A 27,899-nucleotide genomic window follows, 5' to 3' on the forward strand; every position below is an offset into this window, starting at 1 on the left:
TCTTCCAGTTCACCCCAAAACCTGTCAGAGCACCCCAAAAGCCACCAGCACCCCAAAACCTGACAGAGCACCCCAAAACCCAAGAGCACTCCAAAAAATAGCACCTTAAAAGCTTCCAGTTCACCCCAAAACCCAACTGCACCCCAAGACCTTTTGGGTCCCATGAGGTCTTCCAGTTCACCCCAAACCCTGACAGAGCACCCCAAAAGCCAACAGCACCCCAAAACCTGGCAAAGCACCCCAAAACCCACCAGCACCCCAAAAAACAGCCCCCCAAAACCCTGAGAGAGAACCCCAAAAGCCACCGGAACCCCAAAAGCCATCAGCACCTTCAAAACCCAACAGCACCCCAAGACCTTTTAGGTCCCATGAGGGCTTCCAGTTCACCCCGAAACCTGTCAGAGCACCCCAAAACCCACCAGCACCCCAAAACCTGACAGAGCACCCCAAAACCCAAGAGCACCCCAAAAAATGGCACCTTAAAAGCTTCCAGTTCACCCCAAAACCCAACTGCAACCCAAGACCTTTTAGGTCCCATGAGGGCTTCCAGTTCACCCCAAAACCCTGACAGAGCACCCCAAAAGCCAACAGCCCCCCAAAACCTGGCAGAGCACCCCAAAACCCACCAGCACCCCAAAAAACAGCCCCCCAAAACCCTGAGAGAGAACCCCAAAAGCCACCGGAACCCCAATATCCATCAGCACCTTCAAAACCCAACAGCACCCCAAAATCTCTCAGCCCTCCCCAAGACCTTTCGGATCACCCCAAAACACAACAACACCCCCAAATCCTTCCAGTTCACCCCAAAATCCATCAGCACCCCAAAATCCATCAGCCCCCTCAAAACCTTCCAGTCCTCCACCCCCTTATTTCTTGGGGTGCAAAGGGGAGGGGGAATGGGGGGGGGTGAGAGGGTAAAAGTGGAGGTGCAAAGGGGGGAGAAATGGGGGTGCAAAGGGGAGTAAAAGGGGTGCAAAGGGGAGAAATGGGGGTGCAAAGGGGGTAAAAGGGGGTGCAAAGGGGGGTGCAATGGGGGTGCAAAGGGGTAAAAGGGGGTGCAAAGAGGGGAGAAAAGGGGGTGCAAAGGGGGAGAAATGGGGGTGCAAAGGGGGTAAAAGGGGGTGCAAAGGGGGAGAAATGGGGGTGCAATGGGGGGAGAAATGGGGGTGCAAAGGGTGGTAAAAGGGGGTGCAAAGGGGGAGAAATGGGGGTGCAAAGGGGGTAAAAGGGGGTGCAAAGGGGGTGCAAAGGGGGAGAAATGGGGGTGCAAAGGGGGTAAAAGGGGTGCGAGGGGTAAAAATGGGTATAAGGGGGTTAAAGGGGTGTAAGGGGGTAAAAAGGGTTGAAAGGGGTGTAAGGGGGTAAAAGGGGTGTAAGGGGTAAAGGGGGTAAAATGGGGGTGTGAGGGGGTAAAAAGGGGTGTGAGGGGGTAAAAGGGGTGTAAGGGGGTAAAAATGGGTGTAAGGGGGTAAAAGGGGTGTAAGGGGGTAAAAAGGGGGTGTAAGGGGGTAAAATGGGTGTAAGGGGGTATAAGGGGGGTGTAAGGGGGTGAAAGGGGATGTGAGGGGGTAAAGGGGGAGTAAGGGGGTAAAAGGGGGTGTAAGGGGGTAAAGAGGGTGTAAGGGGGTGTAAGGGGGTAAAGGATAAAATGGGGGTGTAAGGGGGTAAAGGGGGGTTTAAGGGGGTAAAAATGGGTATAAGAGGGTAAAAATGGGTGTAAGGGGGTAAAAGGGGGTAAAATGGGTGTAAGGGGGTGTAAGGGGGTAAAAGGGGGTGTAAGGGGGTAAAAGGGTTAAAAGGGGTGTAAGGGGATAAAAGGGGGTGTGAGGGGTAAAAGGGGTGTAAGGGGATAAAGGGGGTTTAAGGGGGTAAAGGGGTGTAAGGGGGTCAAAGGGGGTGTAAGGGGATAAAAGGGAGTGTAAGGGGGTAAAATGGGTGTAAGGGGGTAAAAAGAGGTAAAAGGGGTGTAAGGGGGTAAAGGGGGTGTGAGGGAGTAAAATGGGTGTAAGGGGGTAAAAAGGGGTAAAAGGGGTGTAAGAGGGTAAAAGGAGGTGTAAGGGTAAAAGGGGTCTGAGGGGGTAAGAGGGGTGTAAGGGGGTAAAAGGGGGTATAAGGGGGTAAAAGGAGATGTTAGCGGGTAAAGAGGGTGTAAGGGGGTGAAAATGGGTGTAATGGGGTAAAAGGGGTGTGAGGGGGTAAAGGGGGTGTAAGGGGGTAAAAGCGGTGTAATGGGGTAAAAGGGGTGTAAGGGGATAAAAGGGGGTGTAAGGGGGTAAAAGCGGTGTAAGGGGGTAAAATGGGTGTAAGGGGGTAAAAGCGGTGTAAGGGGGTAAAATGGGTGTAAGGGGGTAAAAAGGGTGTAAGGGGTAAAAAGGGGTAAAAATGAGTAAAAGGGGGTGTGAGGGGTTAAATGGGGGTGTGAGGGGGTAAAAAGGGGTAAAATGGGGTTGTAAGGGGGTAAAAGGGGTGTAAGGGGGTAAAATGGGTGTAAGGGGGTAAAAGGGTAAAAGGGGTGTAAGGGGGTAAAGGGGGTGTGAGGGGGTAAAAGGAGGTGTTGGCAGGTAAAGAGGGTGTAAGGGGGTGAAAATGGGTGTAATGGGGTAAAAGGGGTGTGAGGGGGTAAAGGGGGTGTAAGGGGGTAAAAGCGGTGTAATGGGGTAAAAGGGGTGTAAGGGGGTAAAAAGGGTGTAAGGGGGTAAAAGCGGTGTAAGGGGGTAAAATGGGTGTAAGGGGGTAAAAAGGGGTGTAAGGGGGTAAAGGGGGTGTAAGGGGGTAAAAAGGGGTAAAAGGGGTGTAAGGGTAAAAGGGGGTGTAAGGGAATAAAAGGGGGTGTGAGGGGGTAAAAGGGGTGTGAAGGGGTAAAAGGGGTGTAAGGAGTTGTAAGGGGATAAAAGGGCGTGTAAGGGGGCAAAGGGGGTGTAAGGGGGTAAAGGGGGTGTAAGGGGGTAAAAGTGGTGAAAGGGGGTGTGAGGGGGTAAAGGGGTGTAAGAGGGTGTAAGGGTGTAAAGGGGGTGTAAGGGGGTAAAAGAGGCGTAAGGGGGTAGAAGGGGTGTGAGGGGGTAAAAGGGGTGTAAGGGGGTAAAGGGGGTGTAAGGGGGTGTAAGGGGATAAAAGGGGGTGTAAGGGGGTGTAAGGGGGTGTAAGGGGATAAAAGGGGTGTAAGGGGGTGTAAGGGGTGTAACGCGGCGCGTGGTCAGTTGGTGAAGGGCACCAACGTGTATGGGATCCTGCGGGCGCCGCGCGCCGCCAGCACCGAAGCGCTGGTCCTGAGCGCCTCCTGCGCCGACGGAGCCACCAACAACCACGGAGTGGGGCTCCTCCTCGCCCTCGCCGGAACCTTCCGCGGTACGGAATGGGCGGGGGGGGGGCATGGGGATGGAGATGATGGAGGTGATGGGGATGGAGGTGATGGAAGTGGAGGTGGAGATGATGGGGATGGAGATGGTGGAGGTGGAGATGGTGGGGATGGAGGTGACGGAGGTGGAGGTGACGGAGGTGGAGGTGATGGAGGTGGAGGTGATGGAGGTGGAGGTGGAGGTGATGGAGGTGAAGGGGATGGGGATGGAGATGATGAGGATGGAGATGATGGGGATGGGGATGGAGATGATGGGGATGGAGATGATGGGGATGGAGATGATGGGGATGAGAATGGAGCTGAGATGGGGATGGAGATGATGGGGATGGAGGTGAAGGGGATGGAGATGAAAGGGATGGAGGTGAAGGGGATGGAGGTGGAGGTGAAGGGGATGGAGGTGAAGGGGATGGAGATGATGGGGATGGAGGGGATGAAGATGGAGATCATGGGGATGGAGGTGGTGGGGATGGAGATGATGGAGATGGAGATGATGGGGATGGAGGTGATGAGGATGGAGATGATGGAGGTGGAGATGATGGGGATGGAGATGGTGGGGATGGAGATGATGGGGATGGAGATGGAGATGACGGAGATGATGGGGATGGAGATGATGGGGATGGAGGTGATGAGGATGGAGATCATGGGAATGGAGGTGGTGGGGATGGAGATGATGGGGATGGAGATGATGGGGATGAGAATGGAGCTGAGATGGAGGTGGAGATGGAGGTGGAGATGGGGATGGAGATGGAGCTGATGGGGATGGAGCTGATGGAGATGATGGGGATGGAGATGATGGGGATGGAGATGATGGGGATGGAGATGATGGGGATGGAGGGGATGGGGATGGAGATGATGGGAATGGAGATGGTGGGGATGGAGAGGATGGGGATGGAGAGGATGGGGATGGTGGAGGTGAAGGGGATGGAGGTGAAGGGGATGGAGGTGAAGGGGATGGAGGTGAAGGGGATGGAGATGATGGAGATGGAGATGATGGGGATGGAGATAATGGAGATGGTGGAGGTGGAGGTGATGGAGGTGGAGGTGATGGAGGTGGAGATCATGGGGATGGGAATGGAGCTGATATGGAGGTGGAAATGGGGATGGAGATGGGGATGGAGGTGGAGATGGAGATGGAGGTGAAGGGGATGGACATAATGAGGATGGAGATGATGCGGATGGAGGTGAAGGAGATGGAGGTGATGGGGGTGGAGGTGAAGGGGATGGAGGTGATGGGGATGGAGATGGTGGGGATGGAGATGATGGGGATGGAGATGATGGGGATGAGAATGGAGCTGAGATGGAGGTGGAGATGGGGATGGAGATGGGGATGGGGATGGAGCTGATGGGGATGGGGGATGGAGGTGATGGGGATGGAGCTGATGGGGATGGAGCTGATGGAGATGGAGGTGATGGGGATGGAGGTGAAGGGGATGGAGATGAAGGGGATGGAGATGATGGGAATGATGGAGGTGGAGGTGAAGGGGATGGAGGTGAAGGGGATGGAGATGGTGGGGATGGAGATGATGGGGATGGGGATGATGGGGATGGAGATGATGGGGATGAGAATGGAGCTGAGATGGAGGTGGAGATGGAGGTGGAGATGGGGATGGAGATGGAGCTGATGGAGATGGAGGTGAAGGGGATGGAGATGAAGGGGATGGAGATGATGGGGATGATGGAGGTGGAGGTGAAGGGGATGGAGATGATGGGGATGGAGGGGATGGGGATGGAGATGATGGGGATGGAGATGATGGGGATGGAGATGATGGGGATGGGGGTGAAGGGGATGGAGATGAAGGGGATGGAGGTGAAGGGGATGGAGATGATTGGGATGGAGGTGATGAGGATGGAGATCATGGGGATGGGGATGGAGGTGGAGATTGAGATGGAGATGGGATGAGGTGGAGATGGGAGAAGAGAACGGAGATGGGGATGGGGTGGAGATGGGATGGAGATTAGGATGGCGTGGGATGGAGATGAGGTAGGATGGGATGGGATTGGGATGTGAAGAGGTGGCACAGGGATCAGGATCTGATAGTGCTGAGATCGAGGTCTGCTGGGACAGGGATTGGGATCTGCTGGAGCTGGGATGGGACAAGGATTGGGATCTGCTGGGGTGGGAACGGGACAGGGATCGGGATCTGGTGGGACTGGAATGGGCCAAGACTCAGGATCTGGTGGAGCTGGGACTGGGATCGGGATCTGGTGGGACTGGGATGGGACAGGGATGGGACAAGGATCGGGATCTGGTGGAACGGGGACTGGGATGGGGATCTTCTGGAGCTGGGATGAGACAAGGCTCAGGATCTGGTGGAGCCGAGACTGGGATCGGGATCTGGTGGGACTGGGACTGGGATCAGGATCAGGATCTGGTGGGACTGGGATGGGATAAGGATCAGGCTCTTCTGGAGGTGGGATAGGACAAGAATCAGGATCTGGTGGGACTGGGATGGGACTGGGATCAGGATCTGGTGGGACTGGGATTGAGATTGGGATCTGGTGAGACTGGGATGGTCCGAGGCTTGGGATCTGGTGGGACTGGGATGGGACAAGGATTGGGATCTGGTGGGACTGGGATGGGATAAGGATCAGGCTCTTCTGGAGGTGGGATAGGACAAGGATCGGGATCTGGTGGGACTGGGATGGGCCAAGGATTGGGATCCGGTGAGGTTGGGATGGGACTGGGATCAGAATGTGGTGGAACGGGGACTGGGATTGGGATCTTCTGGAGCTGGGATGGGACAGGTATCAGGATCTGGTGGGACTGGGATGGGACTGGGATGGGACAAGGATTGGGATCTGGTGGGACTGGGACTGGGATGGGGATCGGGATCTGCTGGGACTGGGATCAGGATCTGGTGAGGTTGGGATGGGACTGGGATGGGCCAAGGATTGGGATGTGCTGAGGTTGGGATGGGACTGAGATCAGAATGTGGTGGAACGGAGAATGGGATTGAGATCTTCTGGAGCTGGGATGGGACAAGGCTCAGGATCTGGTGGGACTGGGATTGAGATTGGGATCTGGTGAGACTGGGATTGGGATCTTTGGGAGTTGGGATGGGACTGGGGTGGGCCAAGGCTCAGGATCTGGTGGAACGGGGACTGGGGTTGGGATCTGGTGGGACTGGGATGGGACAGGGATGGGACAAGGATCGGGATCTGGTGGAACGGGGACTGGGATGGGGATCTTCTGGAGCTGGGATGAGACAAGGCTCAGGATCTGGTGGAGCCGAGACTGGGATCGGGATCTGGTGGGACTGGGACTGGGATCAGGATCAGGATCTGGTGGGACTGGGATGGGATAAGGATCAGGCTCTGGTGGGACTGGGACTGGGATCAGGATCAGGATCAGGATCTGGTGGGACTGGGATGGGACTGGGATCAGGATCTGGTGGGACTGCGATTGGGATTGGGATCTGGTGAGACTGGGATGGGACTGGGATGGGCCAACACTGAGGATCTGGTGGGACTGGGATTGAGATTGGGATCTGGTGGGACTGGGATGGTCCGAGGCTCGGGATCTGGTGGGACTGGGATGGGACGAGGATTGGGATCAGGTGGGACTGGGATGGGATAAGGATCAGGATAAGGATCAGGCTCTTCTGGAGGTGGGATAGGACAAGGATCGGGATCTGGTGGGACTGGGATAGGACAAGGATTGGGATCCGGTGAGGTTGGGATGGGACTGGGATCAGAATGTGGTGGAACAGGGACTGGGATCGGGATCTTCTGGAGCTGGGATGGGACAAGGCTCAGGATCTGGTGGGACTGGGATGGGACTGGGATGGGACTGGGATCAGGATCTGATGGGACTGGGGTGGGACTGGGATGGGCCGAGTATCGGGATCTGGTGGGACTGGGATTGAGGTTGGGATCTGGTGAGACTCGGATGGGACTGAGATCAGGATCTGGTGGGACTGGGATGGGACTGGGCTAGTCTGAGGCTCAGGATCTGATGGAGCCGGGACTGGGATCAGGATCTGGTGGGACTGGGATTGAGATTGGGATCTGGTGAGACTGGGATGGGACTGGGATCAGAATCTGGTGGGACTGGGATGGGAGAAGGATCGGGATCTGGTGGAACGGGGACTGGGATCAGGACCTGGTGAGGTTGGGATGGGACAAGGATCGGGATCTGGTGGGACTGGGATGGGACTGGGCTGGTCCGAGGCTCAGGATCTGGTGGAATGGGGACTGGGATCGGGATCTGGTGGGACTGGGATGGGAGAAGGATCAGGATCTGGTGGGACTGGGATGGGACTGGGATCAGGATCTGGTGGGACTGGGATGGGACAAGGATCAGGATCTGGTGGAACTGGGACTGGGATCGGGATCTGGTGGGACTGGGATGGGCCAAGGATTGGGATCTGGTGGGACTGGGATGGGACTGGGATGGGCCAACGCTGAGGATCTGGTGGAGCTGGGATTGAGATTGGGATCTGGTGGGACTGGGATGGGACTGAGATCAGGATCCGGTGAGGTTGGGATGGGACTGAGATCAGAATGTGGTGGAACAGGGACTGGGATGGGGATCTTCTGGAGCTGGGATGGGACAAGGCTCAGGATCTGGTGGGACTGGGATGGGACTGGGATGGGATTGGGATCAGGATCTGATGGGACTGGGGTGGGCCAAGGCTCAGGATCTGGTGGAACTGGGACTGGGATCGGGATCTGGTGGGACTGGGATGGGACTGAGATCAGGATCTGGTGGGACTGGGATGGGGATCTGGTGGGACTGGGATGGGCCAAGGATTGGGATCTGGTGGGACTGGGATGGAACTTGGATGGGACTGAGATCAGGATCTGGTGGGACTGGGATGGGACTGGGATCAGGATCTGGTGAGGTTGGGATGGGCCAAGGATTGGGATGTGCTGAGGTTGGGATGGGACTGAGATCAGAATGTGGTGGAACGGGGAATGGGATTGAGATCTTCTGGAGCTGGGATGGGACAAGGCTCAGGATCTGGTGGGACTGGGATCAGGATCTGGTGGGACTGGGATGGGATTGGGATGGGATTGGGATCAGGATCTGGTGGGACTGGGGTGGGACTGAGATCAGGATCTGGTGGGACTGGGATGGGACTGGGATGGGGATCTGGTGGGACTGGGATGGGCCAAGGATTGGGATCTGGTGGGACTGGGATGGGACTGGGATGGGATTGAGATCAGGATCTGGTGGGACTGGGATGGGCCAAGGCTCAGGATCTGGTGGGACTGGGACTGGGATGGGGATCTGGTGGGACTGGGATGGGACTGAGATCAGGATCTGGTGGGACTGGGATGGGACTGGGATGGGGATCTGGTGGGACTGGGATGGGGATCTGGTGGGACTGGGATGGGGATCTGGTGGGACTGGGATGGGCCAAGGATTGGAATCTGGTGGGACTGGGATGGGACTGGGATGGGATTGAGATCAGGATCTGGTGGGACTGGAATGGGCCAAGGCTCAGGATCTGGTGGGACTGGGATGGAACTTGGATGGGATTGAGATCAGGATCTGGTGGGACTGGGATGGGCCAAGGCTCAGGATCTGGTGGAACTGGGCTGGGACTGAGATCAGGATCTCTTGAGGTTGGGATGGGCCAAGGATTGGGATGTGGTGAGGTTGGGATGGGACTGGGATCAGAATGTGGTGGAACGGGGAATGGACTCGGGATCTTCTGGAGCTTCTCGTTGCCCTCAGGCCAGATCTTCTGGGCCAAGGACATCATCTTCCTGGTGCACGAGCACGACCTTCTGGGCATGGAAGCGTGGCTCCAGGGCTACCACGACGTCAACCTCACCGGTGAGAACTCCGGAGGCTCCGCCGGGATTGGGGACCCAACGGCGGTGTCCGAGGAGTCGCCACCGCTGACCCGATGCCGGCAGAGATGAGTTCTTCGGGAACGCCGGGTCGGGCGGGAGCCATCCAAGCGGCCATCGCTTTGGAGCTCAGCAGCGACGTGGTGACCAGCTTGGACGTGGCCGTGGAAGGGCTCAACGGACAACTTCCCAACTTGGATCTTCTTAACCTCTTCCATGCTTTCTGCCAGAAAAATGGGCTCCTCTGCACCATCCAGGGGAAGGTGGGGGTCACCACGGAGATTCCGGGATGGAATGGTGGGACTGGAAGGGCTTGGAGAAGAGGTGGGGTGGTGGAAAGTGGGATTGGAAGGGTTGGAATTGGACTGGGAGGGCTGAAAGTTGGACTGGAAGGGGTGAAAGTTGGACTGGAAGGGCTGAAGTTGGACTGGAAGGGGTGAAAGTTGGACTGGAAGGGCTGAAGTTGGACTGGAAGGGCTGAAAGTTGGACTGGAAGGGCTGAAATTGGACTGGAAGGGGTGAAAGTTGGACTGGAAGGGGTGAAAGTTGGACTGGAAGGGCTGAAAGTTGGACTGGAAGGGGTGAAAGTTGGACTGGAAGGGCTGAAAGTTGGACTGGAAGGGGTGAAAGTTGGACTGGAAGGGGTGAAAGTTGGACTGGAAGGGCTGAAAGTTGGACTGGGAGGGCTGAAAGTTGGACTGGAAGGGCTGAAGTTGGACTGGAAGGGCTGAAGTTTGACTGGAAGAGGTGAAAGTTGGACTGGAAGGGCTGAAGTTGGACTGGAAGGGCTGAAGGTCGGACTGGAAGGGCTGAAAGTTGGACTGGAAGAGGTGGAAGTTGGACTGGAAGGGCTGAAGTTGGACTGGAAGGGGTGAAAGTTGGACTGGAAGGGGTGAAAGTTGGACTGGAAGGGCTGAAAGTTGGACTGGAAGAGGTGAAAGTTGGACTGGAAGGGCTGAAGTTGGACTGGAAGGGGTGAAAGTTGGACTGGAAGGGGTGAAAGTTGGACTGGAAGGGCTGAAGTTGGACTGGAAGGGGTGAAAGTTGGACTGGAAGGGCTGAAGTTAGACTGGAAGGGCTGAAGTTGGACTGGAAGAGGTGGAAGTTGGACTGGAAGGGCTGAAATTGGACTGGAAGGGCTGAAGTTGGACTGGAAGGCCTGAAATTGGACTGGAAGGGCTGAAGTTGGACTGGAAGGGCTGAAATTGGACTGGAAGAGCTGAAAGTTGGACTGGAAGGGGTGGAAGTTGGACTGGAAGGGCTGAAGTTGGACTGGAAGGGCTGAAGTTGGACTGGAAGGGCTGAAAGTTGGACTGGAAGGGGTGAAAGTTGGACTGGAAGGGCTGAAGTTGGACTGGAAGGGGTGAAAGTTGGACTGGAAGGGCTGAAAGTTGGACTGGAAGGGCTGAAAGTTGGACTGGAAGGGCTGAAATTGGACTGGAAGGGCTGAAAGTTGGACTGGAAGGGGTGGAAGTTGGACTGGAAGGGGTGAAAGTTGGACTGGAAGGGGTGAAAGTTGGACTGGAAGGGGTGAAAGTTGGACTGGAAGGGGTGAAGTTGGACTGGAAGGGGTGAAAGTGGGACTGGAAGGGCTGAAAGTTGGACTGGAAGGGCTGAAAGTTGGACTGGAAGGGCTGAGGTTGGACTGGAAGGGGTGAAAGTTGGACTGGAAGGGGTGAAAGTTGGACTGGGAGGGGTGAAAGTTGGACTGGAAGGGCTGAAGTTGGACTGGAAGGGCTGAAGTTGGACTGGAAGGGCTGAAAGTTGGACTGGAAGAGGTGGAAGTTGGACTGGAAGGGGTGAAAGTTGGACTGGAAGGGCTGAAAGTTGGACTGGAAGGGCTGAAGTTGGACTGGAAGAGGTGAAAGTTGGACTGGAAGAGGTGGAAGTTGGACTGGAAGGGCTGAAGGTTGGACTGGAAGGGCTGAAGTTGGACTGGAAGGGCTGAAAGTTGGACTGGAAGGGCTGAAGTTGGACTGGAAGAGGTGAAAGTTGGACTGGAAGGGGTGAAGTTGGACTGGAAGGGCTGAAATTGGACTGGAAGGGCTGAAAGTTGGACTGGAAGGGGTGAAGTTGGACTGGAAGGGCTGAAATTGGACTGGAAGGGGTGAAAGTTGGACTGGAAGGGGTGAAAGTTGGACTGGAAGGGCTGAAGTTGGACTGGAAGGGCTGAAAGTTGGACTGGAAGAGGTGGAAGTTGGACTGGAAGGGGTGAAAGTTGGACTGGAAGGGCTGAAGTTGGACTGGAAGGGCTGAAGTTGGACTGGAAGGGGTGAAAGTTGGTCTGGAAGGGCTGAAAGTTGGACTGGAAGGGGTGAAAGTTGGACTGGAAGAGGTGGAAGTTGGACTGGAAGGGCTGAAAGTGGGACTGGAAGGGCTGAAGTTGGACTGGAAGGGGTGGAAGTTGGACTGGAAGGGCTGAAGTTGGACTGGAAGGGGTGAAGTTGGACTGGAAGAGGTGAAGTTGGACTGGAAGGGGTGAAAGTTGGACTGGAAGGGCTGAAGTTGGACTGGAAGGGCTGAAGTTGGACTGGAAGGGCTGAAAGTTGGACTGGAAGAGGTGGAAGTTGGACTGGAAGGGGTGAAAGTTGGACTGGAAGGGCTGAAAGTTGGACTGGAAGGGCTGAAGTTGGACTGGAAGAGGTGAAAGTTGGACTGGAAGAGGTGGAAGTTGGACTGGAAGGGCTGAAGGTTGGACTGGAAGGGCTGAAGTTGGACTGGAAGGGCTGAAAGTTGGACTGGAAGGGCTGAAGTTGGACTGGAAGAGGTGAAAGTTGGACTGGAAGGGGTGAAGTTGGACTGGAAGGGCTGAAATTGGACTGGAAGGGCTGAAAGTTGGACTGGAAGGGCTGAAGGTTGGACTGGAAGGGCTGAAGTTGGACTGGAAGGGCTGAAAGTTGGACTGGAAGGGCTGAAGTTGGACTGGAAGAGGTGAAAGTTGGACTGGAAGGGGTGAAGTTGGACTGGAAGGGCTGAAATTGGACTGGAAGGGCTGAAAGTTGGACTGGAAGGGGTGAAGTTGGACTGGAAGGGCTGAAATTGGACTGGAAGGGGTGAAAGTTGGACTGGAAGGGGTGAAAGTTGGACTGGAAGGGCTGAAGTTGGACTGGAAGGGCTGAAAGTTGGACTGGAAGAGGTGGAAGTTGGACTGGAAGGGGTGAAAGTTGGACTGGAAGGGCTGAAGTTGGACTGGAAGGGCTGAAGTTGGACTGGAAGGGGTGAAAGTTGGTCTGGAAGGGCTGAAAGTTGGACTGGAAGGGGTGAAAGTTGGACTGGAAGAGGTGGAAGTTGGACTGGAAGGGCTGAAAGTGGGACTGGAAGGGCTGAAGTTGGACTGGAAGGGCTGAAGTTGGACTGGAAGAGGTGAAAGTTTGACTGGAAGGGCTGAAGTTGGACTGGAAGGGCTGAAAGTGGGACTGGAAGGGCTGAAGTTGGACTGGAAGGGGTGAAAGTTGGACTGGAAGGGGTGAAGTTGGACTGGAAGAGGTGAAAGTTTGACTGGAAGGGCTGAAGTTGGACTGGAAGGGCTGAAAGTGGGACTGGAAGGGCTGAAGTTGGACTGGAAGAGGTGAAAGTTGGACTGGAAGGGGTGAAAGTTGGACTGGAAGGGGTGAAAGTTGGACTGGAAGGGGTGAAGTTGGACTGGAAGAGGTGAAAGTTGGACTGGAAGGGCTGAAGTTGGACTGGAAGGGGTGAAAGTTGGACTGGAAGGGCTGAAATTGGACTGGAAGGGCTGAAAGTTGGACTGGAAGGGGTGAAGTTGGACTGGAAGGGGTGAAAGTTGGACTGGAAGGGGTGAAAGTTGGACTGGAAGGGCTGAAAGTTGGACTGGAAGGGCTGAAGTTGGACTGGAAGGGCTGAAATTGGACTGGAAGGGGTGAAAGTTGGACTGGAAGGGCTGAAAGTTGGACTGGAAGAGGTGGAAGTTGGACTGGAAGGGCTGAAGTTGGACTGGAAGGGGTGAAAGTTGGACTGGAAGGGCTGAAGTTGGACTGGAAGGGCTGAGGTTGGACTGGAAGGGGTGAAAGTTGGACTGGAAGGGGTGAATGTTGGACTGGAAGGGCTGAAAGTTGGACTGGAAGGGGTGAAGTTGGACTGGAAGGGCTGAAGTTGGACTGGAAGGGGTGAAAGTTGGACTGGAAGGGCTGAAGTTGAACTGGAAGGGGTGAAAGTTGGACTGGAAGGGGTGAAGGTCGGACTGGAAGGGCTGAAGGTTGGACTGGAAGGGCTGAAGTTGGACTGGAACGGGTGAAAGTTGGACTGGAAAGGGTGAAAGTTGGACTGGAAGGGCTGAAGTTGGACTGGAAGGGCTGAAAGTTGGACTGGAAGGGCTGAAAGTTGGACTGGAAGGGCTGAAGTTGGACTGGAAGGGCTGAAAGTTGGACTGGAAGGGGTGAAAGTTGGACTGGAAGGGCTGAAGTTGGACTGGAAGGGGTGAAAGTTGGACTGGAAGGGCTGAAGTTGGACTGGAAGGGGTGAAAGTTGGACTGGAAGGGCTGAAGTTGGACTGGAAGGGGTGAAAGTTGGACTGGAAGGGGTGAAAGTTGGACTGGAAGGGCTGAACGTTGGACTGGAAGGGCTGAGGTTGGACTGGAAGGGGTGAAAGTTGGACTGGAAGGGGTGAAAGTTGGACTGGAAGGGCTGAAGTTGGACTGGAAGGGGTGAAAGTTGGACTGGAAGGGGTGAAAGTTGGACTGGAAGGGGTGAAAGTTGGACTGGAAGGGCTGAAGTTGGACTGGAAGGGGTGAAAGTTGGACTGGAAGGGCTGAAATTGGACTGGAAGGGGTGAAAGTTGGACTGGAAGGGGTGAAAGTTGGACTGGAAGGGGTGAAGTTGGACTGGAAGGGCTGAAGTTGGACTGGAAGGGCTGAAATTGGACTGGAAGGGCTGAAGTTGGACTGGAAGGGGTGAAAGTTGGACTGGAAGGGGTGAAGTTGGACTGGAAGGGCTGAAGTTGGACTGGAAGGGGTGAAAGTTGGACTGGAAGGGGTGAAAGTTGGACTGGAAGGGGTGAAAGTTGGACTGGAAGAGGTGAAAGTTGGACTGGAAGGGCTGAAGTTGGACTGGAAGGGCTGAAAGTTGGACTGGAAGGGCTGAAGTTGGACTGGAAGGGGTGAAGTTGGACTGGAAGGGCTGAAAGTTGGACTGGAAGGGCTGGAGTTGGACTGGAAGAGGTGAAAGTTGGACTGGAAGGGGTGAAGTTGGACTGGAAGGGGTGAAGTTGGACTGGAAGGGCTGAAAGTTGGACTGGAAGGGCTGAAGTTGGACTGGAAGAGCTGAAATTGGACTGGAAGGGGTGAAAGTTGGACTGGAAGGGCTGAAGTTGGACTGGAAGGGCTGAAAGTTGGACTGGAAGGGCTGAAGTTGGACTGGAAGGGCTGAAGTTGGACTGGAAGGGGTGAAAGTTGGACTGGAAGGGCTGAAGTTGGACTGGAAGGGCTGAAAGTTGGACTGGAAGGGGTGAAGTTGGACTGGAAGGGCTAAAGTTGGACTGGAAGGGGTGAAAGTTGGACTGGAAGGGGTGAAAGTTGGACTGGAAGGGCTGAAGTTGGACTGGAAGGGCTGAAGTTGGACTGGAAGGGCTGAAATTGGACTGGAAGGGCTGAACGTTGGACTGGAAGGGCTGAAAGTTGGACTGGAAGGGCTGAGGTTGGACTGGAAGGGCTGAAAGTTGGACTGGAAGGGCTGAAGTTGGACTGGAAGGGGTGAAAGTTGGACTGGAAGGGGTGAAAGTTGGACTGGAAGGGCTGAAGTTGGACTGGAAGGGCTGAAAGTTGGACTGGAAGGGCTGAAGTTGGACTGGAAGGGGTGAAAGTTGGACTGGAAGGGCTGAAATTGGAGTGGAAGGGGTGAAAGTTGGACTGGAAGGGGTGAAAGTTGGACTGGAAGGGCTGAAGTTGGACTGGAAGGGCTGAAGGTTGGACTGGAAGGGCTGAAGTTGAACTGGAAGGGCTGAAATTGGACTGGAAGGGCTGAAGGTTGGACTGGAAGGGCTGAAGGTTGGACTGGAAGGGCTGAAGTTGGACTGGAAGGGGTGAAAGTTGGACTGGAAGGGCTGAAAGTTGGACTGGAAGGGGTGAAAGTTGGACTGGAAGGGCTGAAGTTGGACTGGAAGGGGTGAAAGTTGGACTGGAAGAGGTGAAAGTTGGACTGGAAGGGGTGAAAGTTGGACTGGAAGGGGTGAAAGTTGGACTGGAAGGGCTGAAGTTGGACTGGAAGGGGTGAAAGTTGGACTGGAAGGGGTGAAAGTTGGACTGGAAGGGGTGAAAGTTGGACTGGGACGGCTGAAAGTTGGACTGGAGGGGGTGAAAGTTGGACTGGAAGGGCTGAAGTTGGACTGGAAGGGCTGAAAGTTGGACTGGAAGGGCTGAAGTTGGACTGGAAGGGCTGAAAGTTGGACTGGAAGGGCTGAAGTTGGACTGGAAGGGCTGAAGTTGGACTGGAAGGGCTGAAATTGGACTGGAAGGGCTGAAAGTTGGACTGGAAGGGCTGAAAGTTGGACTGGAAGGGCTGAAGTTGGACTGGAAGGGCTGAAATTGGACTGGAAGGGCTGAACGTTGGACTGGAAGGGCTGAAAGTTGGACTGGAAGGGCTGAGGTTGGACTGGAAGGGCTGAAAGTTGGACTGGAAGGGCTGAAGTTGGACTGGAAGGGGTGAAAGTTGGACTGGAAGGGGTGAAAGTTGGACTGGAAGGGGTGAAAGTTGGACTGGAAGGGCTGAGGTTGGACTGGAAGGGCTGAAGTTGGACTGGAAGGGCTGAAATTGGACTGGAACGTCTTGGAGGTCTCTTCCAACCTCAATGTTTCCACGAAGGTTCTCCATCCTTCCCCCCTGCCCCGTTGGAAGCGTTCCTCATTGCCTCCTCCGTTTGGTTTCCCTCCATGCGGACATAACCGAGCGCCACCGTTCCTTTTTTTGGGGCCTCCGTTTGGACCTCTTCTTCTATCCTCAACGTTCTTCTCTCTCTCTCGGTGACCCTCCGTGGCCGTTTCTCCGGCAGCTCCCTCGCTCCGAGTGGGATTCGTTGCCCGCCTACACCCACAGCCTTCAGACTCTTCTCCTCATGGTCTTGGCTCAGGCCTCGGGGCAACCGCGCGGCAACCACGGCCTCTTCCTCCGCTATCGCATCGAGGCCCTCACGCTCCGCGGAATCAACAGTTTCCGGCAGTACAAGTACGACATGACCACCGTCGGCAAGTGAGTTGACTTCTTCTAAGGCTTGGGTGGGAATCCTCAAGGATGGAGGACCTTCTTCATCTTTCTTAATTGACCGTAGGACCTTAGAAGGAATGTTCCGGAAGCTCAATAACCTCCTGGAACGTCTACATCAGTCGTATTTCTTCTATCTGTTGCCTTCGCTCTCCCGGTTTATCTCCATCGGGGTCTACATGCCGGCGTTTGGGTTCCTCATCCTGGTCCTCATCCTGAAGATATCCTTGAGGGAAGCGGGAGGGATGCGGTGGAGGGTGGGGGTGAAGCAGCTCCGTTGTCTTCCTTAATGGTTTCCAAGCTCTGGAGCTCTGGATGAAGCTCAATAAGTGGGAACCGGGCAGCGGCGAACGGCTCTGCGACGGCAGCGGCGGGGCGGGAGAGGTCAGGACCTCAGCTCTGTTCCGTCTCCATCCTCATCTCCATCCCATCCTCATCTCCATCCTCACCTCCATCTCATCCCATCTCCGTCTTCACCTCCATCCCCATCCTCATCTCCATCTATCATCCCCATTCCTTCCCCTTCTCCATCCCTTCTCCATCCCTTCTCCATCCCTTCTCCATCCCTTCTCCATCCCCATGTCCATCATCCCCATTCCTTCCCCTTCTTCATCTCCATCCCATCTCCATCCTCATCTCTATCCTCATCTCCATCATCTCCATCACCATTCCTTTCTCTTCTCCTTCTCCATCCCACCCCATCTCCATCATCTCCATCCCTATCTCCATCCCTATCTCCATCCCCATCTCCATCCTCATCTACATCCTCATCTCCATCCTCATCCCCATCATCTCTATCATCCCCATTCCTTCCCCTTCTCCGTCCCATCTCCATCCCATCCTCATCTCCATCCTCTCCATCATCTCCATTCTTTCCCCTCCCCCTTCTCCTTCTCCATCCCATCCTATACCATCCCATCTGATCTCCATCTCCATCCCATCTTCATCTCTGACCTCATCCCCATCTCCATCCCATCTCCATCCCATCTCCATCCCCATCTCCATCCCCATCTCCATCCTCATCTCCATCCTCATCCCCATCCTCATCTCCATCATCCCCATTCCTTCCCCTTCCCCTTCTCCTTCTCCATCCCATCTCAATCTCCATCTTCATCTTCTTCTTAATCTCCAGCCTCATCCCCATTCTCATCTCCATCATCTCCATCATCCCCATTCCTTCCCCTTCCCATTCTCCTTCTCCATCCCATCCTATCCTATCCCATCCCATCTGATCTCCATCCCCATCTCCATCCCCATCTCCATCCCCATCTCCATCCCCATCTCCATCCCCATCTCCATCCCCATCCCCATCCCCATCCCCATCCCCATCCCCATCCCCATCTCCATCCCCATCTCCATCCCCATCTCCATCCCCATCCCCATCCCCATCTCCATCTCCATCCCCATCCCCATCTCCATCCCCATCTCCATCTCCATCTCCATCCCCATCCCCATCCCCATCCCCATCCCCATCTCCATCCCCATCTCCATCCCCATCTCCATCCCCATCCCCATCCCCATCTCCATCTCCATCCCCATCCCCATCTCCATCCCCATCTCCATCTCCATCTCCATCCCCATCTCCATCCCCATCCCCATCTCCATCCCCATCTCCATCTCCATCCCCATCCCCATCTCCATCCCCATCCCCATCCCCATCCCCATCCCCATCTCCATCCCCATCCCCATCCCCATCTCCATCCCCATCTCCATCCCCATCTCCATCCCCATCCCCATCCCATTTCCATCTCTGACCTCATCCTCAGCCCCATCTCCATCCCCGTCCCCATCTTCGTCCCCATCATCTCCATCATCCCCATTCCTTCCCCTTCTCCTTCTCCATCCCATCTCCATCCCATCTCCATCCTCATCTCCATCATCTCCATCCTCATCTCCATTCTTTTCCCTTCTCCATCCCATCTCCATCCCCATCTTCATCTTCATCCCCATCTCCATCCCACCCCCATCATCCCCATCCTCATCCCCATCCTCATCCCCATCCTCATCCCCATCCTCATCCCCATCCTCATCCCCATCCTCATCTCCATCCCATCTCCATCCCATCTCTATCTTCATCTCCATTTTCATCTCCATCTTTATCTGCATCCTCATCTCCATCTTCATATCTATCCTCATCTCCATCATCCCCATTCCTTCCCCTTCTCCTTCTCCATCCCATCTCCATCTCTATCCTCATCTCCATCGTCATCTCTATACTCTCCATTATTTCCCCTTCCCGTTCTCGTTATCCATCCCATCTCCATCCCATCTCCATCCCATCTCCATCCCACCCCCATCATCCCCATCCTCATCCCCATCCCCATCCCCATCCTCATCTCCATCCCATCTCTATCTTCATCTCCATTTTCATCTCCATCTTTATCTGCATCCTCATCTCCATCCTCATCTCCATCATCTCCATCATCCCCATTCCTTCCCCTTCTCCTTCTCCATCCCATCTCCATCTCCATCCTCATCTCTATCCTCTCTATTCTTTCCCCTTCCCGTTCTCCTTTTCCATCCCATCTCCATCCCCATCTCCATCCTCATCACCATCATTTCCATCCTCATCTCCATCCTCATCTCCATCCCATCTCCATCCAATCTCCATCTCCATCCCATCTCCATCCCACCCCCATCATCTCCATCCTCATCTCCATCATCTCCATCATCTCCATTCTTTCCCCTTCTCCATCCTCATCTCCATCCAATCTCCATCTCCATCCCATCTCCATCCCCATCTCCATCCCACCCCCATCATCTCCATCCTCATCTCCATCATCTCCATCATCTCCATTCTTTCCCCTTCTCCATCCCCATCTCCATCCAATCTCCATCTCCATCCCATCTCCATCCCCATCTCCATCTCACCCCCATCATCTCCATCCTCATCTCCATCATCTCCATCATCTCCATTCTTTCCCCTTCTCCATCCCCATCTCCATCCCCATCTCCATCCCCATCCCCATCCCCATCTCCATCCCCATCCCCATCCCCATCTCCATCCCCATCTCCATCCCCATCTCCATCTCCATCTCCATCTCCATCCCCATCCCCATCCCCATCTCCATCCTCATCCCCATCCTCATCTCCATCCTCATCTCCATCCCCTTCTCCATCCTCATCCCCATTCCTTCTCCATCCCCATCCCATCATCTCCCTCCTCGGCTGCTCCGGATTGACTCCGCTTTGGCAGGAGCCGCTGCCGGGACTGCTGCCGCTGGTGCCGCCGGTTCTGGTCTCTCACGCCGCCGGCGTCGCCATTTACTTCTTGCCGGTCCTCGGCCAACACATCGCCACCCAACACTTCCCGGTGGCCGAAGCCGAAGCCGTGGTGCTCACCGTCATCGCCATCTACGTGGCCGGCATGGCCCTGCCCCACAACACCCACAGGTTTGGGGGCCCGGGGGGGAGGATTTGGGGGTTCAGGGGGTGATTTGAGGGTGTTACGGGGTGATTTTGGGGGGCTATGGGGTCATTTGAGGGTTCAGGGGGTGATTTTGGGGTGCTATCGGGTGATTTTTTGGTGCTATGAGGTGATTTTGGGGTTCTATGGGGAGTTTTGGGGTGCTATGAGGAGATTTTGGGGTGCCATGGGGGGATTTTGAGGTGATTTTGGGGTGCTATCGGGTAATTTTGGGGTGCTATGGGGTGATTTTGGGGTGCTATGGGGTCATTTCGGGGTTCAGGGGGTGATTTTGGGATGCTATGGGGACTTTTGGGGTGCTGTGGGATGATTTAGGGGGTTCAGGGGGTGATTTTCGGGTGCCATGGGGTGATTTTGGGGGGCTATGGGGTCATTTGGGGGTTCAGGGGGTGATTTTGGGGTGCCATGGGGTGATTTGGGGGGGCTATGGGGTCATTTGGGGCTTCAGAGGGTGATTTGGGGCTGTTATGGGGTGATTTTGAGGTGCTATGGGGTCATTTGGGGGTTCAGGGGGTGATTTTGGGGTGCCATGGGGTGATTTTGGGGTTCTATGGGGAGTTTTGGGGTGCCATGGGGTGATTTTGGGGGTTCAGGGGGTGATTTTGGGGTTCTATGGGGTCATTTGAGGGTTCAGGGGGTGATTTTGGGGTGCCATGGGGGGATTTTGAGGTGATTTGGGGTGCTATCGGGTGATTTTGGGGTGCCATGGGGTGATTTTGGGGTGCGATGGGATCATTTGGGGGGCTAAGGGGTGATTTGCGGGGGCTATGGGGTGATTTGGGGGTTCAGGGGGTGATTTGGGGGTGTTATGGGGTGATTTGGGGGTTCTATTGTGTGATTTGGGGCTTCAGGGCGTTATTTTGGGGGTGTTATGGGGTGATTTTGAGGGGCTATGGGGTCATTTGGGGGTTCAGGGGGTGATTTTGGGGATGTTATGGGGTGATTTTGGGGGCTATGGGGTCATTTGGGGGTTCAGGCCGTGAATTTGGGGGTATTATGGGGTGATTTTGGGGTGCTATTGGGTGATTTGTGGATTCAGGGGGTGATTTTGGGGTGCTGTGAGGTGATTTTGGGGGGCTATGGGGTCATTTGTTGGTTCAGGGGGTGATTTTGGGGTGCCATGGGGTGATTTTGGGGTGCTATTGGGTGATCTGGGAGTTCAAGGAGTGATTTTGGGGTGCTGTGGGGTGATTTTGGGGTGCTATGGGGTCATTTCGGGGTTCAGGGGGTGATTTTGGGATGCTATGGGGACTTTTGGGGTGCCGTGGGATGATTTAGGGGGTTCAGGGGGTGATTTTGGGGTGCCATGGGGTGATTTTAGGGTGCTATGGGATCATTTGGGGCTTCAGGGGGTGATTTTGGGGTGCCATGGGGTGATTTTGGGGGGCTATGGGGTCATTTGGGGCTTCAGGGGGTGATTTTGGGGTGCCATGGGGTGATTTTGGGGGGCTATGGGGTCATTTGGGGGTTCAGAGGGTGATTTGGGGCTGTTATGGGGTGATTTTGAGGTGCTATGGGGTCATTTGGGGGTTCAGGGGGTGATTTTGGGGTGCCATGGGGTGATTTTGGGGTTCAGGGGGTGATTTTGGGGTGCCATGGGGGGATTTTGAGGTGATTTGGGGTGCTATCGGGTGATCTTGGGGTGTTATGGGGTGATTTTGGGGGGCGATGGGATCATTTGGGGGGCTAAGGGCTGATTTCGGGGGGCTATGGGGTCATTTGGGGGTTCAGGGGGTGATTTTGGGGTGCTATGGGGTGATCTTGGGGTGCCATGGGGGATGGACTTAGGGGGTTCAGGGCTGGATTTTGGGGTTCAGGGCTGGATTTTGGGGTGGTGCTGAGCGGCTGTGCCCCCCCAGATCCGCATCCTGCGGGGATCGGGGTTGGATGGCGCTGAAGCTATTGAGTATCCGTGATGTATTTTGGTGTTCAGGGGTGGCTTTTTGGGGTTCAGATGTGGATTTTGGGGTTCAGGGCTGGATTTTGGGGTGGTGCTGAGCAGCTGTGCCCCCCCAGATCCACACCCTGTGGGGATCGGGGTTGGATGGCGCTGAAGCTGTTGAGGATCTGGGCTGGATTTTGGGGATTCAGGGCTGGATTTTTGGGGTTCCGGAGTCGATTTTTGGGGTTCAGGGCTGGATTTTGGGGTTCAGGGCTGGATTTTTGGGGTTCAGAGCTGGATTTTGGGGTGGTGCTGAGCGGCTGTGCCCCCCCAGAGCCGCATCCTGCGGGGATCGGGTTTGGATGGCGCTGAAGCTGCTGAGGATCTGGGATGGATTTTGGTGTTCAGGGGTGGCTTTTTGGGGTTTAGGGCTGGATTTTGGGGTTCAGTGCTGGATTTTGGGGTGGTGCTGAGCTGCTGTGCCCCCCCAGATCCGCATCCTGCGGGGATCGGGGTTGGATGGCGCTGAAGCTGTTGAGTATCCGCGATGGATTTTGGGGTTCAGTGCTGGATTTTGGGGTGGTGCTGAGCGGCTGTGCCCCCCCAGATCCGCATCCTGCGGGGATCGGGGTTGGATGGCGCTGAAGCTGTTGAGTATCCGTGATGGATTTTGGTGTTCAGGGGTGGCTTTTTGGGGTTCAGGTGTGGATTTTGGGGTTCAGGGCTGGATTTTGGGGTTCAGGGTTGGATTTTGGGGTTCAGGGCTGGATTTTGGGGTGGTGCTGAGCGGCTGTGCCCCCCCAGATCCGCATCCTGCGGGGATCGGGGTTGGATGGCGCTGAAGCTGTTGAGGATCTGAGCTGAATTTAGGGGTTCAGGGCTGGATTTTTGGGGTTCAGTGCTGGATTTTTGGGGTTCAGAGCTGGATTTTGGGGTTCAGGGCTGGATTTTGGGGTGGTGCTGAGCGGCTGTGCCCCCCCAGGGCCGCATCCTGCGGGGATCGGGGTTGGATGGCGCTGAAGCTATTGAGTATCCGCAATGTATTTTGGTGTTCAGGGTTGGATTTTGGGGTTCAGGGTTGGATTTTGGGGTTCAGGGCTGGATTTTGGGGTGGTGCTGAGCGGCTGTGCCCCCCCAGATCCGCATCCTGTGGGGATCGGGGTTGGATGGCGCTGAAGCTGTTGAGGATCTGGGATGGATTTTGGGGGTTCAGGGATGGATTTTGGGGGTTCCGGAGTGGCTTTTTGGGGTTCAGATGTGGATTTTGGGGTTCAGGGCTGGATTTTGGGGTGGTGCTGAGCGGCTGTGCCCCCTCAGGGCCGCATCCTGCGGGGATCGGGGTTGGATGGCGCTGAAGCTGTTGAGGATCTGGGATGGATTTTGAGGTTCCGGAGTGGCTTTTTGGGGTTCAGGGTTGGATTTTGGGGGTTCCAGAGTGGATTTTTGGGGTTCAGGGCTGGATTTTGGGGTGGTGCTGAACGGCTGTGCCCCCTCAGGGCCGCATCCTGCGGGGATCGGTGTTGGATGGCACTGAAGCTATTGAGTATCCGTGATGGATTTTGGGGTTCAGATGTGGATTTTTGGGGTTCCGGAGTGGATTTTTGGGGTTCAGAGTTGGATTTTGGGGTTCAGTGCTGGATTTTTGGGGTTCAGGTCTGGATTTTGGGGTGGTGCTGAGCGGCTGTGCCCCCCCAGATCCGCATCCTGCGGGGATCGGGGTTGGATGGCGCTGAAGCTGTTGAGGATCTGGGATGGATTTGGGGCTTCAGGGCTGGATTTTGTGGCTCAGGGCAGGATTTTGGGGTTCAGGGCTGGATTTTTGGGGTTCACTGGTGGATTTGGGGGTTCAGGTGTGGATTTTGGGGTTCAGGGCTGGATTTTGGGGTTCAGGGTTGGATTTTGGGGTTCAGGGCTGGATTTTGGGGTGGTGCTGAGCTGCTGTGCCCCCCCAGATCCGCATCCTGCGGGGATCGGGGTTGGATGGCGCTGAAGCTGTTGAGGATCTGGGATGGATTTTGGTGTTCAGGGCTGGATTTTTGGGGTTCAGTGCTGGATTTTGGGGTTCAGATGTGGATTTTGGGGTTCAGTGCTGGATTTTGGGGTGGTGCTGAGCAGCTGTACCCCCCCAGATCCGCATCCTGCGGGGATCGGGGTTGGATGGCGCTGAAGCTATTGAGTATCCGCAATGTATTTTGGTGTTCAGGGTTGGATTTTGGGGTTCAGGGTTGGATTTTGGGGTTCAGGGCTGGATTTTGGGGTGGTGCTGAGCCGCTCTGCACCCCCAGATCCGCATCCTGCGGGGATCGGGGTTGGATGGCGCTGAAGCTGTTGAGGATCTGGGATGGATTTTGGGGGTTCAGGGCTGGATTTGGGGGTTCAGGGCTGGATTTTTGGGGTTCCAGAGTGGATTTTTGGGGTTCAGGGCTGGATTTTGGGGTTCAGGGCTGGATTTTGGGGTGGTGCTGAGCGGCTGTGCCCCCGCAGATCCGCATCCTGCGGGGATCAGGGTTGGATGGCACTGAAGCTATTGAGTATCCACGATGTATTTTGGTGTTCAGGGCTGGATTTTTGGGGTTCACTGGTGGATTTTGGGGTTCAGAGCTGCACTTTGGGGTGGTGCTGAGCGGCTGTGCCCCCCCAGATCCGCATCCTGCGGGGATTGGGGTTGGATGGCGCTGAAGCTGTTGAGGATCTGGGATGGATTTTGGTGTTCAGGGCTGGATTTTTGGGGTTCCGGAGTTGCTTTTTGGGGTTCAGATGTGGATTTTGGGGTTCAGTGCTGGATTTTGGGGTGGTGCTGAGCGGCTCTGCCCCCCAGAGCCGCATCCTGCGGGGATCGGGGTTGGATGGCGCTGAAGCTGTTGAGGATCTGGGATGGATTTTGGTGTTCCGGAGTGGCTTTTTGGGGTTCAGGGCTGGATTTTGGGGTTCAGGGCAGGATTTTGGGGTGGTGCTGAGCGGCTGTGCCCCCCCAGATCCGCATCCTGCGGGGATCGGGGTTGGATGGCGCTGAAGCTATTGAGAATCTCAGCTGAATTTAGGGGTTCAGGGCTGGATTTTGGGGTTCAGGGCTGGATTTTGGGGTTCAAGGCTGGATTTTTGGGGTTCAGAGCTGGATTTTGGGGTGGTGCTGAGCTGCTGTGCCCCCTCAGATCCGCATCCTGCGGGGATCGGGGTTGGATGGCGCTGAAGCTATTGACGATCTGGGATGGATTTTGGTGTTCAGGGGTGGATTTTTGGGGTTCAGGGCTGGATTTTGGGGTTCAGGGCTGGATTTTGGGGTGGTGCTGAGCGGCTGTGCCCCCCCAGATCCGCATCCTGCAGGGATCGGGGTTGGATGGCGCTGAAGCTGTGGAGGATCTGGGCTGGATTTTGGGGATTCAGGGCTGGATTTGGGGGTTCAGGGCTGGATTTTTGGGGTTCAGGGTTGGATTTTGGGGGTTCAGGGGTGGATTTTGGGGTTCAGGGCTGGATTTTGGGGTGGTGCTGAGCAGCTGTGCCCCCCCAGATCCGCATCCTGCGGGGATCGGGGTTGGATGGCGCTGAAGCTGTTGAGGATCTGGGATGGATTTTGGTGTTCAGGGCTGGATTTTTGGGGTTCAGGGCTGGATTTTGGGGTTCAGGGCTGGATTTTGGGGTGGTGCTGAGCGGCTGTGCCCCCCCAGATCCGCATCCTGCAGGGATCGGGGTTGGATGGCACTGAAGCTATTGAGGATCTGGGATGGATTTTGGGGATCAGATGTGGATTTTTGGGGTTCAGGGCTGGATTCTGGGGTTCAGGGCTGGATTTGGGGGTTCAGGGCTGGATTTTTGGGGTTCAGGGCTGGATTTTGGGGTGGTGCTGAACGGCTGTGCCCCCTCAGGGCCGCATCCTGCGGGGATCGGGGTTGGATGGCGCTGAAGCTGTTGAGGATCTGGGATGGATTTGGGGGTTCAGGGCTGGATTTTGTGGCTCAGGGCAGGATTTTGGGGTTCAGGGCTGGATTTTTGGGGTTCACTGGTGGATTTGGGGGTTCAGGTGTGGATTTTGGGGTTCAGGGCTGGATTTTGGGGTTCAGGGCAGGATTTTGGGGTTCAGGGTTGGATTTTGGGGTTCAGGGCTGGATTTTGGGGTGGTGCTGAGCGGCTGTGCCCCCCCAGATCCGCATCCTGCGGGGATCGGGGTTGGATGGCGCTGAAGCTATTGAGGATCTGGGCTGGATTTTGGTGTTCAGGGGTGGATTTTTGGGGTTCAGTGCTGGATTTTGGGGTTCAGGGCTGGATTTTGGGGGTTCATGGCTAGAATTTGGGGTGGTGCTGAGCTGCTGTGCCCCCCCAGATCCGCATCCTGCGGGGATCGGGGTTGGATGGCGCTGAAGCTGTTGAGGATCTGAGCTGAATTTAGGGGTTCAGGGCTGGATTTTTGGGGTTCCGGAGTGGATTTTTGGGGTTCAGATGTGGATTTTGGGGTTCAGGGCTGGATTTTGGGGTGGTGCTGAGCTGCTGTGCCCCCCCAGATCCGCATCCTGCGGGGATCGGGGTTGGATGGCGCTGAAGCTGTTGAGTATCCGCGATGGATTTTGGGGTTCAGTGCTGGATTTTGGGGTGGTGCTGAGCGGCTGTGCCCCCCCAGATCCGCATCCTGCGGGGATCGGGGTTGGATGGCGCTGAAGCTGTTGAGTATCCGTGATGGATTTTGGTGTTCAGGGGTGGCTTTTTGGGGTTCAGGTGTGGATTTTGGGGTTCAGGGCTGGATTTTGGGGTTCAGGGTTGGATTTTGGGGTTCAGGGCTGGATTTTGGGGTGGTGCTGAGCGGCTGTGCCCCCCCAGATCCGCATCCTGCGGGGATCGGGGTTGGATGGCGCTGAAGCTGTTGAGGATCTGAGCTGAATTTTGGGGTTCAGGGCTGGATTTTTGGGTTCAGTGCTGGATTTTTGGGGTTCAGAGCTGGATTTTGGGGTTCAGGGCTGGATTTTGGGGTGGTGCTGAGCGGCTGTGCCCCCCCAGGGCCGCATCCTGCGGGGATCGGGGTTGGATGGCGCTGAAGCTATTGAGTATCCGCAATGTATTTTGGTGTTCAGGGTTGGATTTTGGGGTGCAGGGTTGGATTTTGGGGCTCAGGGATGGATTTTGGGGTGGTGCTGAGCGGCTGTGCCCCCCAGATCCGCATCCTGTGGGGATCGGGGTTGGATGGCGCTGAAGCTGTTGAGGATCTGGGATGGATTTTGGGGGTTCAGGGATGGATTTTGGGGGTTCCGGAGTGGCTTTTTGGGGTTCAGATGTGGATTTTGGGGTTCAGGGCTGGATTTTGGGGTGGTGCTGAGCGGCTGTGCCCCCTCAGGGCCGCATCCTGCGGGGATCGGGGTTGGATGGCGCTGAAGCTGTTGAGGATCTGGGATGGATTTTGAGGTTCCGGAGTGGCTTTTTGGGGTTCAGGGATGGATTTTGGGGGTTCCAGAGTGGATTTTTGGGGTTCAGGGCTGGATTTTGGGGTGGTGCTGAACGGCTGTGCCCCCTCAGGGCCGCATCCTGCGGGGATCGGTGTTGGATGGCACTGAAGCTATTGAGTATCCGTGATGGATTTTGGGGTTCAGATGTGGATTTTTGGGGTTCCGGAGTGGATTTTTGGGGTTCAGAGTTGGATTTTGGGGTTCAGTGCTGGATTTTTGGGGTTCAGGTCTGGATTTTGGGGTGGTGCTGAGCGGCTGTGCCCCCCCAGATCCGCATCCTGCGGGGATCGGGGTTGGATGGCGCTGAAGCTGTTGAGGATCTGGGATGGATTTGGGGCTTCAGGGCTGGATTTTGTGGCTCAGGGCAGGATTTTGGGGTTCAGGGCTGGATTTTGGGGTTCACTGGTGGATTTGGGGGTTCAGGTGTGGATTTTGGGGTTCAGGGCTGGATTTTGGGGTTCAGGGTTGGATTTTGGGGTTCAGGGCTGGATTTTGGGGTGGTGCTGAGCTGCTGTGCCCCCCCAGATCCGCATCCTGCGGGGATCGGGGTTGGATGGCGCTGAAGCTGTTGAGGATCTGGGATGGATTTTGGTGTTCAGGGCTGGATTTTGGGTTCAGTGCTGGATTTTGGGGTTCAGATGTGGATTTTGGGGTTCAGTGCTGGATTTTGGGGTGGTGCTGAGCGGCTGTGCCCCCCCAGATCCGCATTCCTGGCGGGGATCGGGGTTGGATGGCGCTGAAGCTGTTGAGTATCCGTGATGGATTTGGTGTTCAGGGGTGGCTTTTTGGGGTTCA

At 55.7% G+C, this 27,899-nt stretch overlaps 1 protein-coding gene across 1 annotated transcript in view; it reads left to right on the plus strand.

Moving 5' to 3' along the window:
* Window positions 1–22,234, plus strand: part of LOC128850712 (glycosylphosphatidylinositol anchor attachment 1 protein-like) — a gene marked incomplete at its 3' end in the record, with an annotated part of 29,293 nt that extends 7,059 nt beyond the window's left edge. The window contains exons 4-11 of the mRNA XM_054055696.1: window positions 3,198–3,345; window positions 9,039–9,140; window positions 9,224–9,420; window positions 16,158–16,354; window positions 16,434–16,587; window positions 16,667–16,750; window positions 19,563–19,759; window positions 22,167–22,234. Coding sequence (XP_053911671.1) covers window positions 3,198–3,345; window positions 9,039–9,140; window positions 9,224–9,420; window positions 16,158–16,354; window positions 16,434–16,587; window positions 16,667–16,750; window positions 19,563–19,759; window positions 22,167–22,234 — 1,147 coding nt within the window. The remainder of the gene's footprint in view (window positions 1–3,197; window positions 3,346–9,038; window positions 9,141–9,223; window positions 9,421–16,157; window positions 16,355–16,433; window positions 16,588–16,666; window positions 16,751–19,562; window positions 19,760–22,166) is intronic.
* Window positions 22,235–27,899: the final 5,665 nt, after the last annotated feature.

The sequence above is a fragment of the Cuculus canorus genome, unplaced genomic scaffold (genome assembly GCF_017976375.1).
Source record: "Cuculus canorus isolate bCucCan1 unplaced genomic scaffold, bCucCan1.pri scaffold_5_unloc1, whole genome shotgun sequence".
Lineage (NCBI taxonomy): Eukaryota > Metazoa > Chordata > Aves > Cuculiformes > Cuculidae > Cuculus > Cuculus canorus.